Source organism: Neodiprion fabricii, chromosome 5, assembly GCF_021155785.1.
Source record: "Neodiprion fabricii isolate iyNeoFabr1 chromosome 5, iyNeoFabr1.1, whole genome shotgun sequence".
Lineage (NCBI taxonomy): Eukaryota > Metazoa > Arthropoda > Insecta > Hymenoptera > Diprionidae > Neodiprion > Neodiprion fabricii.
This window is the reverse complement of record NC_060243.1, coordinates 6,464,273-6,480,074: the sequence shown is the minus strand read 5'-3', so window position 1 is coordinate 6,480,074 and position 15,802 is coordinate 6,464,273. Positions and strand designations below refer to the sequence as shown.

General features: G+C 37.9%; 1 protein-coding gene and 1 long non-coding RNA gene across 2 annotated transcripts in view; one reads left to right on the top strand and one right to left on the bottom strand.

Annotated features, from left to right (window-relative positions):
• The window catches only part of LOC124183451, an 87,377-nt gene extending 85,850 nt beyond the window's left edge, over window positions 1-1,527 (top strand). The window contains exon 2 of the long non-coding RNA XR_006870983.1: window positions 1,359-1,527. This is a non-coding gene — a long non-coding RNA (uncharacterized LOC124183451). The remainder of the gene's footprint in view (window positions 1-1,358) is intronic.
• A 947-nt stretch (window positions 1,528-2,474) lies between these two features.
• Window positions 2,475-15,802, bottom strand: LOC124183445. The gene is made up of 4 exons (XM_046571943.1): window positions 15,470-15,802; window positions 6,934-7,102; window positions 4,218-4,477; window positions 2,475-3,395 (listed from the first exon to the last, which is right to left on the bottom strand). Exons 2-4 carry the CDS (start codon window positions 7,099-7,101, stop codon window positions 3,296-3,298), a joined length of 528 nt encoding a protein of 175 aa, XP_046427899.1. The 5' UTR covers window position 7,102; window positions 15,470-15,802; the 3' UTR covers window positions 2,475-3,295.

The window sequence follows — 15,802 nt, the reverse complement described above, 5'->3', positions numbered from 1 at the left end:
ATAAGCAACGATAACGATAATATCATGATATCGGCGTAAGCGTGTAATTACAATAATACTAACAACAAAAACTATGGTAATAATAACAATAATAACTTTAATAGGCGTTTTATCACATTTCTCTTTAAAATAATCACGTATTCGTATGAACTAGATTAAAACGACACCAGCGTTTAATTTATTTCTTTTTTTTTTTTTTTGTTTTTCTCAATTGTTTCCCTTTTCTTTTTTTATATACATACATAATACGTTAATTTTTGATAGGTTGATTTTTTGACAATAATATTACGTGACAATGATAATACTTTCATCAAGTTTCAGTATCAATTTATTAAAACTGATTCAATTTTTTTTGGTATACCGATTTGAACGAATTCATCAGTCAAAGATGATTAAATTTTGAATTTCTCGTATTAATCATATTTTTCAATTCTTAAAATTGTTTCGAATTCAATTTGATTTATATCAGTTTTGTAATCGTTGTACAACGACAAAGAACCTTAATCGTTTTATTTACAAACTTTTCCAAATTGTTGATTATACACTAGGATGTTGATGATGTTACAATAATTTCGTAGCATGGTACTGATTTTTTTGTTTTTTTTTTTTTTGTTCTTCTTTTTTACTCGAAAAATTTGTTTATTCTTTTTATTTACTTGGTTTTCCTTATTTTTCTTTTTTTTCTTTGGCAGCTCAGTTTGGCCAATCCGAAATTTCAACTTTTGAATATACTTTTGGTAAGGATTTTTCAACATCTTTTTTATCGTTCATCTTTTTCTTACACATTTTTTTTTTTTTGGAAGGATGTCCGATGTCCTTGTTAGTTTTTTTTTTTTATTCATTTTCTTTTTTTTTTTTATTTTCAAATTCTTATTGAGTAGACTAATTCTTTCTTTCGATAATAGCGACAGACAGACATGTAGAGCGATAACATATGTATTGTGTGCGCATGTGTCATTGCATTGTATAACACTTTTTATACACGTTACGTGCATAACTTGGACAGTCATGCGAATTCAATTCAACTAATGAAATGTTTCTCTCGACTTTTATAAATGTGGAGGAAGTTTTTTTTTTTTCTTTCTTTCTTTTTTTTTTTTATCTTCTGTCCGTAGTTAGAATTATGCGTTCTATACGTAATATAATTTCAACCTCACCTGGACATCGTATAATTATTATGGGTCGCGCAAGGCAAGTTTGCTTAATTGTATAAAAAACAAAGAAATTAGAAAATATTGAAGCTAAAAATATAAATATATAGGAGGTACGCGTATAAGCGAAATAATACAGATTAATCATATATTCCGTTCGAATGGAAGGTAAAATGATTAACCTTTTTATTTTTTGTTTGTTTTCAGTGCTAATGGGGCAAGGGTAACACGAAATTGACCAGCAATTTCACACAACGACAATATTACATGTTATACAGGTACGTATATATATATATATATATATACATATACATATATAATGTAAATAAGATTTACAAAATATTTAAGCACGATGCAAAATTACTTGAGATATTTATATACTTTAACGAAAAATTCTTATCCTCCATACTTAATTTCCCTACGGAGAGAGGTGAGCCTGACTTATGTATTTTTATACATGACCTACGATAATCAAACCGACGACGTCTTTTTATACGCGGTTGCGTATGGAAATTTTTTGTCTTCCTCTTTTTTTATTTATTTATTTATTTTCATTTTTCGTTTTTTTTTTTGTCATACGTCTAACACCGTTGGTTTATTTATTTACTTTCTCATTCATTCTCACCCTACGCATGTAACAAAAGCTATATTATATGTACGAACGTATTTACGTTTGTTACGTGTGTGACTTTGTATATATCTGATGTGTTATTATACCTGTACCTACTTTTAATCACGTCATTCACGTTATCTTCTAATCGCCGACATTTAAAATTCATCCATTTGCGGTATTCTCACAACAGCTGCTCGCAATATACGCACCTATGTATAGGGTGGGTCAAGAACACGGGACCGATTTGAAACGCGAATAAAATCAAAACGCTTTGACCGATTTTCGCGAACTTTCTTTTCCTCGAAAGTAGAAGAACGAATCTTTTATTTCGCGTTTGGTTATCGGGTTTTGAAAAAATCGCTTGGAGACTGAAAAAAGAAAAAATAATATCAGAGAATGTTCGACTCAATATCCATATGAAATTGAACATTATTTAATATTAATATTTTTTTTCAGTCTCCCAGCAATTTTTTCAAAAGCCGATTTTCAAGAGCGTGCATCTCACCAGTGAATAAAGATTTTTCAGATTTTCAAACGCGACACGAATGATTCATTTTTCTAGTTTCAAGAAAAATAAAGTTTTCGAAAATCGGTCAACGCGTTCGAATTTCATTCACGCTTCAAATCGGTCTCGTTGTTTTGGGTCTACCCTACATGTCTGTATATATATATATATATATATATATATTCGGTTATATATATATATATATATATATTATATACCTATGTGCATATACCGAATTCATTTCTTTTAGAATGATATAGAAAAAACGTTTAATCGCTAAAATTCATGATATCTTATACATAATGTTATTCTATACATTCACAATTGTCTATTGTTATATATTAATAATATGCTGTAATTCAAACTCGGTACAGGGGATTATTTACGAATTAAAAAAAGACAGAAAACACTAGAAAGAAAAGGAATATACAAATCTTTACAATTTCATTCAATTTTTTTTTTTCTCAATATCAACACAATCATCGATCAAAGAGTCAAATTTTTTTTTTTCGTCATCAACATAATCACATCTTTAACGATTTTATGCATCTAATATGTATATCAATTTCAATGCTCGCTGAGAAAAATTGTTGTACCGAGGTTAGAAAAAAAAAAAAAGGAAAAACAGTTGCGAAGAAAATCGGAAGAGAGAGAAAAATAAAATAAATAAACAAATAAATAAAAATGTGAATAAAAAAGGAAGTAGGTAAGAAGAAGTAGATAAAAATAAATAACCAAATTACAAAATTTAATGAGAAAGTTCGCGACAGCGTGATTTTTTGACGATGACATGCTTAGGCGGGCAATTTACATTGGGACTTACATCGACGATCGGCCGTATAATATGTGGAGGGTGGGTGGATGAACGTCCATTATCTAGACGAGGCTGTGCTTACGCATGTTGTGCGAGTGCGTGTAATTCGTCGCGTTAACGATATGGTGGTTAATTTTCGGTGGTGATTTCGGCTGTTGCGGGGATGAGGGTGTTTCGCTTCCAGGTGAACCGTCCGACGGCGTTACCGAGGCCTAGGTGTTGTGACCCTGCTTACGAATTTTGCTCTCCAAAGCAGCGGTCGGTCGGCCAACCAGATCTTCCAGCTCGTCGGGCATCAGGACCGTGAAATCTCTGTTGAAAAATTATTTATCCCACGTGTTTATAGCGCAGTTACGCCAAGTTCCTCGCGTCGAGCTCGATGGAAATCGATAAGCGAGTTCAAAACCTCGATAAATCATTTTCGTTGTACTTTGATGATAAAATTAGCAGCAATCGTCATAACGTGCGAGTTTTTGCTCGACAGAATTTTAATACGAAGAAAAAAAAAAATCAAACGTCGTTGAAATCGACTCACGAAGAGAAAGAATTGCCTTGATTCAAAAAAATTTCTTCAACACAAATCGACAATTTTTATTAATCTTAACGCGAGGCAGGCTTCTGAATAAAATTAGATATCGTAGAGTGAAATCGGACCGACTTGCACTGAGAAAAATTTCATTTGTTACAGTAACTAGAAAAATTTGGTAAAATAGGTATAGTTAAAAAAAACTGTTTGAATATTGTTGGAATTAGGAAAAACGAGGTACGCCTAAACATTTTTTTTGGTTATTGCGACGCAAAATCAGTTTTTCAGGTTTGCTCTACTTTTTTAGTTAACAAAGCTTCAACGTCAATTCGTAATTTTTCGTAACTATAATATATTAACAGTGATCGTAATGAGAAAGAATAGCAACGGATACCAGACTTTTCGGTAACAGCTATAAAACTAATTTTCATTTTCTACCTAGAACTATATTTTGTCGATCGTGGTAAAAGAATGAAAATAGTCAAGGACTTGGCGGTAAGCGGAAATAAAAATTTCTCTCAGTGCGATAGGTTTTCAACAATTTTGAAGTAATGTGAAATCAAGGCATCGATATCTAAGGTTTAAATTTTCAAATTCGTTTCTCTCACCTATGCTGTGCCAAGAGCATGTCTATACTGGTAACGCTGCGTTGATGCGCGCCGTCTTTGTGGGCGGCCTTCTGCCGCCTTATGCACAACGCTCTGAGGGGTGCCAAAAGCACTCCAACGACCAAAAGGCCGCAGCCCGCTGCTATAAGGGCCGCCGAATTCTGCGCTGCTTCTGCTCCAGGCGCAAGCTGGACGAGACCGACGACCAGGACGACGGCTCCGAGCAAAAGAGAACCGACGACAACGTGGAGAGAATTCACCTGAAATTCACACTTCGTTACAATATCGGGGCGGCGATGAGAAAAGAATGTTTCCAAAGCCCCGTGTGGCTTTTTTCATTCGATTAGAAAACAAAAGCTTTATCAGCTTGAATATCGACCGGTTCGTCGATTGATTTTACTCAGAATTCTTAAACCGAAATGAATGTTCTAATTATTTTTTCTCGGCTTATAGTTCGTCCAACTATGATCACTCGAATCCCAAACTCGTGAATTATGTCACAACCTGTAATGAATCGATTTCAAATATTACCAGAATTTGCTAGATTCAAGTTCGAAACTTGAGATTCGAATGGAGCACAAATCTTAAATCTATTTTTCATCAGTCTTGTGCGTTATCTTCTTTTTCCATTACAGGAGCGTAAGAAAATACAAAATACCGACGTCCTTCGCTTCGTTTCATCCCTTATAAATCGTGGATACAAAATTAAAAGCACACGCGACGTCACGACGAAATTTGCTGCGTAGTTACTTTGATACGCGTATAAATTTTACATACATATATCTCAGCCGTTTCGTCTGATCGATACTTTGAGATGGTTTTAATAGCGTGCATGACGCATCGGTTTCGTGAGAATAGGTGTATCATGCCCACGCACCAAGTGAGAAGGGAGTGGAATATGTGTTTTCGGATTGTACGCAAGTGTGTTGATATTCTCGATACAGCTGTGAAGAAACTCGCTTACATTAATTTTCCGAGCGTGTAGACCGGCGGTCATTTTTCAACCCTGTCATACTTCGAATCTTCACGCACTTTTATGATTCACAATTCAGAAGTTGACAGCTGTTTCGTCGATTTTTGTTCTACTGGGTTCGAATGTGAACTGAGCGATCGGTTATCATTTATTTCGAATGTTTAAAAATGTCAATGTCAAGTAGTTCGGTTTTGCCAACAATCTATACTCTGCGTCAATTTGACGTTCAGTATTTGTCCAGATATTTGAATGTTTGTACGTTATATCAAGATTTTTTTACGAACAAAGAATAAAAAATCGAATATACCGGATTAATGAAAAAAAGCTCTAATATCGAGTATAATCGATAACTGACAACGTCAAATTGATTGCTGAATAGAAAAAAAAATAAAGGAAAATCTTTTTTAGTGACTCTGTAAAAAATAATCTCAATAAAATAAAGCATCGTGGAGTGAATTGAACAAATCTACTAGTTTATCAACAATTTCAGCGATGTGGAACGAAGCGTTGATGATCCAAGCTTTTTTTTATGATACCAGCATGTTTCTAAACTTTTTACCAGATCAATTCGTAGCTCGCGAATACGATAATTTCATAAATAAAATTAATAAATAATCTCGATTCTTGGCCAACCAAACTACTTTGACAGTCGATAGTTTAAATAGACCGGAAAAATACGGCTAATAATTGAATCGAATGAATAACGCCCAACAGTTTGACTCGCACATGCAGATGCGAAGCCCCGTTTGTTTCTAAAGTACGAACACAGAGTTTTGTGATTTACTAAGTTGTACTTTGTAAGTCGTCGCTCTTTCGGGGCTTCCATACAGTTCGGGAACACCTGCTTTACTAGCTGTGCGATGTAATGTTTCGTCGACAAATTGATTCCCGCGGATCGAGGAATTCTACGCTTTTTCCTGACTCGTTAAATACCGTCCGCTAGAATTTTCTTATACGCTTACAAATTAAGACAGCCCACCCATACGTACGGTCACTTGAATTAATTATCGTCCGTGACTGTAAAGCTTTGTTTTTTTACGTAGTACGTAATCGGTCAGGTGTAATTATTTCAGGCACTCGATGCACATCGGTGGATGATAAATAACCTTGAGAAGTGGAGGTTATAAATAGCCAGCTATTATTTCTGAATTTAGAAAACAACGTTCATGGATTATAGGAGAACTTCTGATAGTCCTTCACGATAGAGTATTTTCGTACAAACGGATGAATTATGCACGGGAAAAAGAGAGCGGTAAGATAGTAAGAAGCTGAAATTTTACTCGCTGCAATTGCTTGGCTGTCAGGTGGTTTTCAGTTCTGTAATTGTAGCCATACTTTTTCTTCTTATACGGAATGGAAAAGCTAGAAACATCGCCAATGATGGCAGAATTTCTTTTTTTGAAAATACCCTACTTATTGAAAGAAAAAAAAAAAAAAAATCGAATGAAAAGGATTCGAGGCGTTTAGGACAAAATCGAATGTTGTAATTTACAAGTTTTTTTTTCTCTCCTTTCTCAGCAGTTAGCAATTTTTCGAATCATCTATTAACGGGCTGATAAAATTCAAAGTCAAATGTTCGATTCACGCTTATATCCACATAACTGTATGAAAGGAAAAAAAATTGCAAGCTATTTTTTGCCTACGATCAAGATTCGTTGGAATTCCTCTGATCGTCAGCTCACGCGAATGAAAAAGCAAATACATGGAATGGATTAGAATATTAGATAAACTTTGCACGCTCACCTTTCCGCAGAAATAATATTCCGGCGGTTCCTTGTCGAGGAGGGCCAAAACCGCTTCGCTTTCCGTCAGGGGACTTCCGGGTTGGCTACTTCCTATGCGTGGGCATTTTTCTTGGTAGTACGTTTTGTGGAAAACCTTTACCGAGGGCACTGGCAATGCCGTTATCATTCTGAAAGCACAAAAAGACAATCGGTGTCAGTCCGCAGGAAAACGATACAAGGTTAATTGTCAATGGATGAATTATAGACATCAGCCAATTTCCTCTTCCTCGAAATAAATCTCTAACCATTTATCATAGCAAAATATATTCAGGTCCGTTTTTGGAACACTAGAATTGTCGTGAAATTCGATACAACTACGTGAATAATTAAATCGAGTTTTGAACAAACGATTTTAAATACGACATATTTTTTATTGACGTAGAAACTGATTTTCTACTACCTGCTTCGAACGAATTTTCGTTCGTAAGTGATGAAAGATGATCTTTTCCATCGTGTTAATTTTGACAGTGAGCTTTTCTTTTTAAATGTTTGTTCCGTGAAATTTTGTATCCGTAAGTATTCGTCGAGAGTATTTAAACTTGGATATTTCGTGGCTTGCAATGCCGCGCAGCTTGCGAAACGAGTTTCCAACTTGTCCTTCGCATCGAGGATATACACAGCGACGTATACAAGGAAATACGCAGTACCGTCTCGCAGACATTGTGTGCAACCCTATAACCGAGCTTGAGAAAAGCCTCGAAGTAAGAGGGTCGCGATAGCCGAGGCTCGACAAGAGTTGAGGCTGAAAGCTCAGGGCGTTCGATACAGAAACTAGAACGTTGAGTTCTATATACGCCGCACACTCCACAATATACAAGCTTCGATAGTTTTGTTCTCTGCATTGGTTTTGCGTGATAGGTATACATGTATGCGGTGCATAGCCGAATAGATGTATAATAAAACCGGAAGTGCCGAGAGACGGGGTTCAATAGTAGAAAAATATAGATATTAAGGAGGAGGCAGTAAAGGAGAGAAAACGCAAGACGTACAACCTACTTCGAAATTGGAAGAGCTTTCGTATCTCTGTATGGGGCTGGGTTGAAATTTCTAATTTGAAAAGTTCCGAAAGCGCCGAGTTTTGAATTTTTTGGCGGCGACGTTTTGAGTAAAAAAATCAATCTTTGACGAAACATCAAAGTTCCGAAAGTGCGAGAATGAGAAAATTAACAAATGTCAAACATCGAAATTCCGAATGATCGAAGATTTTTAGGTCTGTGAATTTCTGGCTTGGTGAAATTTCACCACTTTGATCTTTCTTTGAAACTTTATCTTTCGGAACTTTGCTCTATCCTACTCGAAATTTCGGAATCTTGCATTTCAGAATTTTGAACCTTCGAGTTTTCGACTATTTGACACACATAGGTATATATAATCTCGTTTTTTCTTTGTTCTTTTTTCATTCCACTCCTTTCATGCCGTAATATTTCCTCCCAACACTGCACTGCATCCTACCGTTTTTTTCTTTTTACCCCGAGGGTGAAATGCGCGAAACGCAGCGCCACCGGCTGTGTTTTTTCTTTTTTTCCTTCGTTTTAGCACTCGTTAAACCTACTTTTGTTCTCTCTCACTTTTTGCTATATCCTTTTCTCTCTCTCTCTCTCTCTGATTAAGCTCGGTGACTGATTAACTTCTCACCGTTGAATCGCCGCTCGCAGAGGATAATCACCCACCCAGCAGCCGCTGAGCCTTGTGAAAATTAGGCTTTTGTCCCCGCACCGACGGATTTCGGGGCTACCTTACACGGAGAATATTTATTTTCCTTTTATTTTCCCTCGGGCTGACGTGGGCGCGTTTAAGCTCGATGACGCAATGCCCTTCGTAAGCCACGTACCCAGAACCCAAACTCATCCCTTGGGTTACTCCCACGACTTTCGCATTGCCTATGCTTTTGTACGAGGAACGCCGTGTGTGTTTAACTCTTATTAGTCGGTATATCGAATCCGTCTATCCACGTGTTCTCGGCCACTGCAACTACGTTCAAATGTTTGTTGCTTTTAGCGGTGATTTACAGATTTTTTTACCACATTCGTTTGATTCGATTGTTACAGGGATGATCGGCCGAATTTTAAATATGTACAAATGCTCGGTTGTAAAAAATTTTACGGTGATTGTAAGTTTTTGGTAAAATTTTATTACAGGAAATGGAAATTCGAACATGCATCGTTTCGTCAGTTTTCATTGATAGCGGTTGATTTTTACCCTGCCCTGCAAGTGAATTCTCTATGAATCGTCTTACAGATGGATTTTTGCATTATACCCACGTATACAGGTCTTGAGAAGTTTGAATATGAAATTTCAACCGATCAAGTTTTCACTGATTTCGAGATCTGAATACGAAGTTCACTGTGTTGTGATTTTGAAAAGCATAACAAATATCGTTTAAACTTTGAGCCGTTGTCGGCAGAGTTTTTGATCAAGCTTGCGGGTCAAAAAGTAGAATGGCCAGTCAATAAAAGGGTCATAATTTCGAATTCTTTAAATCTCAAATCCGACACTTGAAAACATTTAAAGACAGAAAGTCTATAAAGTTTATAAAAGCAAGAAACGTAGAATTAAGACGACAATATAAAATCGCCAGCGTAAGCTTATAAGTATGGAAAAATTGTTGAAAATATATTGATTCTGTAATAATTTTACTGAAATAAATCACATGAAATGCCAAAATAAATTTTAAAGTATGGAAAAATATAGAACTGTGGCGATTGTATATTTTGGCGTTATATGTTTTCACGTTTCTACTTCGCAACTTTCTACATTTTAAAATTCTACAATCTGAAATTATAATTTTTTGCCTCCATTCGTTTAATATCTATAGAAATCTCAGGTACGTAATAAATTAGTTCGTTACTCCTGACCTGTAATAACCGGACGGTTATAAAATACATCCGAGAAAACTGTGCGAGTTTTTCGTATCGCGAAACAGATGATCGGCTATACCTACAACTTGAATTTAAAGACCATTAAAATGTTATTGATCAAACAATTTTCCGACCCGTCGACAGTGCAACAATAAATCGATGTCGTCAAGGTCTTGTTCAACTGAAAAATATACTTCACCGAACAGAAAAATTTACGACATCGAAATAACCAGATAGTGTAATATTGTCAATTAAAATCGTTCCAAATTATCGTACATGTACACTGTGCAAAGTACACTTTGTACCTAGGAATATATTTTGTCGATTGTGGTAAAAGAATGAAAATAGTCAAGGACTGAGCGGTGACCGGAAATAGCAAATTTCTCTCATTGCATAGCACGTTATCTTGAAATTCGAACAATATTAAATATCTATTGCGTTAAAATGTTCTGTCAAGTCAAAAGAAAAAGAAATGAAAAGAAAAAATGATATTTTCCTCAGCGTCGGGCGATTCGAAACGTGGTTTTTCACCTCGGCGGAGGATGCCTATCGCGATATTCATCCTCGACATGGATAGCCGGGCGAAACGAGCTGCGGGGGTTGTTGTGCTCCGGTGTATAATATGTGTGGGGTTGGACAGACAGGGGTTGAAAACGTGTTGAGCTGGGGCGCGGAGGAGCGCAGAGAGGGTGTTGGCCTAGATACGCCGACGGGGCCGACGACCACTGCAACCCGGTTGGCTATCGAACGCTGTCGAGGAACTATACGTATACCCGCTTCGAAACGTCCGTTGCATAACGCGGTTTTTGCCCTACCTGCAGGGACCCCCGTAGTCGGGAATGTTTATTCCTTCCTCGGCTCACCGCTCCAATTGTCCACAATTAATTCTCCGACCCGCGACCCACTCTCGCAATTCGAAGGGGGAAAGTTTCGACCGGCGAAAATCACCCACCCCCAACTTAACAACGGAGCGATGAATTTTCGGGGTACGATTTTATCACAGTTTACCCTCGGGACAAGTTAACGTTGGATTAAAAAAAAAAAAAAAAACTAATCAATAAATTCCAAGTACCAATAGAAGCTGCAAGCAATTATCTTACCGTAAATGAATATTCGGTAAAATACTTTGATTTTATCACGATAATATTTTATACAGAATTTAATTAAAAAAAATATACAAATTTTTAATTTTTAATACACGGAGCAAAAGAAAATTGTGTTTATTGATGGTCAAAATTATATCTTTGTGATTTTGATGAAATTCAACTTGATCGATGTCTGCATCAACTGCGCCTTTGTTTGAACGACTTTAATCTTTTTTTTTTTGCCTCGTATCCGACGTGATTGCATCCACAGTCGAATCCGTGATTGTTCGGACAAGGCTTTGATGAAAATTGAACCGTTGTATCGTATATGCGAATAAACACCGAAGCAGTGTATGGATAATCTTTGATTTCCCAGAATCGAAGAGATGCGTCTGTCAACGATGCAAAATGAGTTGCCGATGACGAACTCGTCGCCTTTTTACAACAAGCGGAATCACCAAATGACCCGTTATGAAAAAATATGCAACGCATCGTAACAATTTATCGCCGGATATTCAATCCTACGTCGTTGAAGGAGGGCGTATACTTGGACATGCTTGGCCGAGTTCCAAGTAAATTGACAAAGAGAATACGGATATGTATGTATGATAATGTACACCGAGCGACGGGGATGAGAGTGAGAAAAATATGCCAGGCGCGCAGGATGCGAGAAGGTCGAAAGCTTAGAAACTAGGCGAAGGGGTGAGTGAGATATGGCTGATGGAGAAAATGGGCGGGGATGGTGCGGAAGAGAACTGCGGATCGAATCGAAGAACAGAACTGCGCTCGTTGCACATTAAGCCATGACACCGCAATCCAGGCCAGTGTTCCACTTTATGCTTTTCCGAGCAATAAACCTCCCCTGTAGTCGTCTCCGTCTGCGATATGCGCCCGACACAAGCATACTTTCTAAGTATACGTTAGAATTTCCGTGTCAATGGACGGATCGTAGAATGGTGCAGGGTGTAGAATCTGTTCCTTGCCGATATCACGGTGACGCTAAATTTAAAATGTTGTTAAAGCTCGGCCGGATCAGTTGACTTCGACTATGTCGCAAGATCAAGCTCACTGATCACGATGAAGTTGCTGGATATAAAACTTTATTGAATTTTTCTTAATTTTTGGCGAAAATTCGTTATTTTTTTTTCCGGACAGGCGGAGATTCGAATTTTAAGTGAAATCGGATCGTCAATGAACGAGCTTGAACCTTAAAAAAGAATCTTTTAACCGCGCAATGAATGTGTCGAGCTTTTTCGAGAGACGATTGAAATTATAGCAGTCTGGATAATTTTTCCCGTTTGGCAAAGCTCGCTGGTGTGCGGATATTGAAAATAAGAAATTATTTGACAGACGAATAATCCTGTTTAGTTGATTCAATTTATGGTACTTTGTGTTTTAGTTTAATCCAACAACTTTAGTCACGATCAGATTAATGAATGTCGGTTTCGATTTCGTAATTCGATCAATTCTATCAAGTGTTATGTTCGATTGGCAAGATTTTTCGCAAAGTGCTTTCCTTTTTTTTTTTTAATCAATCACATTTTTTATGCGTACTTAAAAACGCTGAGGTACTTTGGTGTTAATTAACTAATAATTTACCGAATCGATGTTTTAAGTGATAGTACGTGACGGTTTTTTCAAGTCAGAATCAGAATCGAGACAATTGAAGATCGAGTAAAAACAGTTTTCTTTTTTTACTTGTAAAATGTGTGTAAAAAAAAAAAAAATATGAATAACTATCAGAAATACATAGCTGTTTAAAAACAAATAGGGTTCCGGGACTTGTGTTAATTTGTCAATCAAACTAATCCTCTTACGAGTAGCCGCAGATTGTGTGAATTAACTTTCGACTCGCAATTAAAGTATATAGAGAACAAGACAGCCAACTGTGAAACAAATCGCTGTCTTATACTGAAATTCAACAGGCGGATTCCAGGCCTCAAATAGAACCACCCCTTGGGTGTATTGTATATACCCAAATATTGGCAGAGGGTTGGAAATACGGGGTGAACTGGTTCCGAATGGCCCATTGTAAGATACTGTCAATATAATAAAGCTGCGATTTCTCGTCGGCACAACTCGCGGTGTCTTTAAAAGCGGAAGCGATCGCCCTCCGAAGAGAAAAGACACGAGTTGAAAGGTGGCTCGTTTCTTTGAATTTCCCCGAATAACCTAATCATGAGTAAAGATCGCTCTGACCAAAAATATCCACCTCAATTCACTTTTCGCGTGTCTGTTTAATAACGCGTAAAATTAAACCAAAGTCCATATTATCATGCAAGGCAAGGTGAAACTTATTTTTTCGCTGAAACGCAATCGTTGAAATTTTATACTCCGATCGTAAGACTTTCGTTTCAACGATAAGAACTCGCCTCCGTAGAACAAGGTCAAGGCTGATGGAATTGAAAAATCCCGGTAGTCTTCTGCTTCCGATTATCAGCGCCAAGGATTTTCAAGTCGTCTGAGAAGCGACGTTGAGTTACTGAAAGTTTACAACCGTCAAGATCGTCGTGTGGAATCGATTTTACACAAGGAGAAAGCACGCACGTAAGCAAGCAGCGTGGGTGGTTCGGAAAAATATACCTACTGCATCCACGTACCTACGTGCACGTAGTCACGAAGGGTAAATATGCACACGATATGCAGTCGAAGAAGCGACGTATCCAAGGGTGGTTAACCCTAGGTGGAAAATTTCGCGGGATTTAGTGACTGGCGATACCAGGAACCCCGTCGAGGCTTGTGCATTAAATCAATGCTTCTTTTTCCTTATTATTCTTCTTTCATTCGCTGCGCTGTTGAGTTGCACGCAACGCGATTTCGCCCATGCAAGATTTAAAACGACGATTCAAGCCGTCAGCGTTTCTCATTTCTCATCAAACCAACATGGCCGCCGATAGCTCGCTTGGCGTTTTATTTCGGCTTTACGATCATCTCCAGTGGTGATAAATCGCTGAAACTTATTCCAAGTGAAACAAATCGATGGCAAGAGTTGCTTAGCTATGATTTTCACCTTTGGCTAGGTCTTCGAAGACAAGAATTGACCATGCAAAATTTGGCTGTACGATGTGCGCGGTAGATCCATGATTTTGAGTACGCTTGGTGAAAAACAATACGTATCTTTGCAACGTTGTTAGACGATGTTTTAAGGACAGTAATTAACAAGTTCCTTGTCACTTGCGTAGAAAATCAAACATTCGGGGAAAAAGATCCAATTGAGATAAAAATGGCAATTACAAAAAAAAAAAAACAAGACGAAGGCACCGTAACATTTGTTGATAATAGCCGTTTCACTCGACTCGTAAACGGCGTGGAAAAGGCAACGGTTAGCTGATACGCAGCCGATAGACGACAGTACCCTGATAGAATCGAAGAGGCTGGTAAATTATACAGGCACATACGTGTTTTGCTCAACGCGACGGCATTAGCCAAGGCATTACGTGTACATACAGCTTCGTATAAGGTGGTGGACACACACACACACACACGGTGTGCCTATACAGTGACGACGAAATAGCGAGTATCACCTGTGCGTCGCGACGCCCGATCCGGTGACCTTTAACCGTAGAGTTCCACTGCCGAGGGATCCTTACCGCCCGCCTACGCTGTCCTAAACGCTATAACTCGTTTAATTCGCGATGCTCGATGAAAGGCGTGATTTTTAAGGCCTGGACAAACGCGGTACACTGACCCAATTAAAAAAGGTTAGCGAATCGCTAATGGAGAGATGCCTTATTCGTACCGTAGCGAGCTTTTGCCTCGTTCAAACGACTGTTGTTTTTAATTGAAGCTTTTCACTCAGCTTTTATGCTTCTCTCTTTCATACGCGTCGCGATTATAATGCCAATTGCAGTTACCGCCGAGGTGGAGAACACCGACGGTTTTTTTTTTATTTTTTATTTTCAATCTTCATTCGGTAATCTTTGCATACTTCGTCCGCTATTTTTTATAGCCTCCTTTTAACAAAGAATATTAATATCATTCACATTCGTTAATCATCTGCTATTCACCCTCTCTTTATATTTCTTATTCAATCCGAACGAGCAGCTTCGATATGTTCAATCAATTGAGCTACATCAGGATCGTTTTTTCGTTACAAAATATTCATCAGATGTTCTCCTTAAAAATCTCAATATTCATACTTATTAGACTTATAGGTTCTTGACTTTTACCCCTGCAGTTTTTTTTTCATCGCGTCATATCAAATCGGTGGAGAATAATCACGACGTGAAAAAGTTGCCAACAGGCAAACGGTTACGATTGAACCCAAAAAGGAAAACTTATCAATTCTCCGTCGTCCTTCGTCGGTTCCTGTTATTCGTCACCGGTCTCTGATCCTTACCGAATTATACTGCTCAATTGATCACACGCTAGTCTGCGATTTGTCGTTCCGTAAAACGTTTCGACGCGTCGCTTATCGTTCGGTAAAACCTTCCATCCTCACGTCAGTGCTTTGCGTCAATTAATTGTCAGACAGACGGAAATGAGCAGGTGCGATTGGCTGAACTGGGTCTCTCCTACGGGCAAATAAGGCACAAGTTGCGTGTATACTCACTTCCCGGTCCTTGGTCTTCTACTATTCCGTTAGTAACTTAGTCCAGACACAGTGACGACAAACTCGAAAACCGCGATACTCTCGTCCAACGGTCAAATCTGTCTCATCGACGTCGGTCCAGACGAGGATAAAGAAGCCGCGAACCGATTCGGCGGTATTTATTTTACCACGGCTCGAAAGCCGATCTGCGGCAGGGCTGCTGACTCGTTATTTATTTTTTGAACTTATTTACTCGTTTATCAGTTTGTTTTTCTTATTTCCCGACACGGCGTCGTCCTCGGATTCGGCTCTACGACGCTTTTGGTCAGGATGCTTGTCCCGCGAGAACTGAGG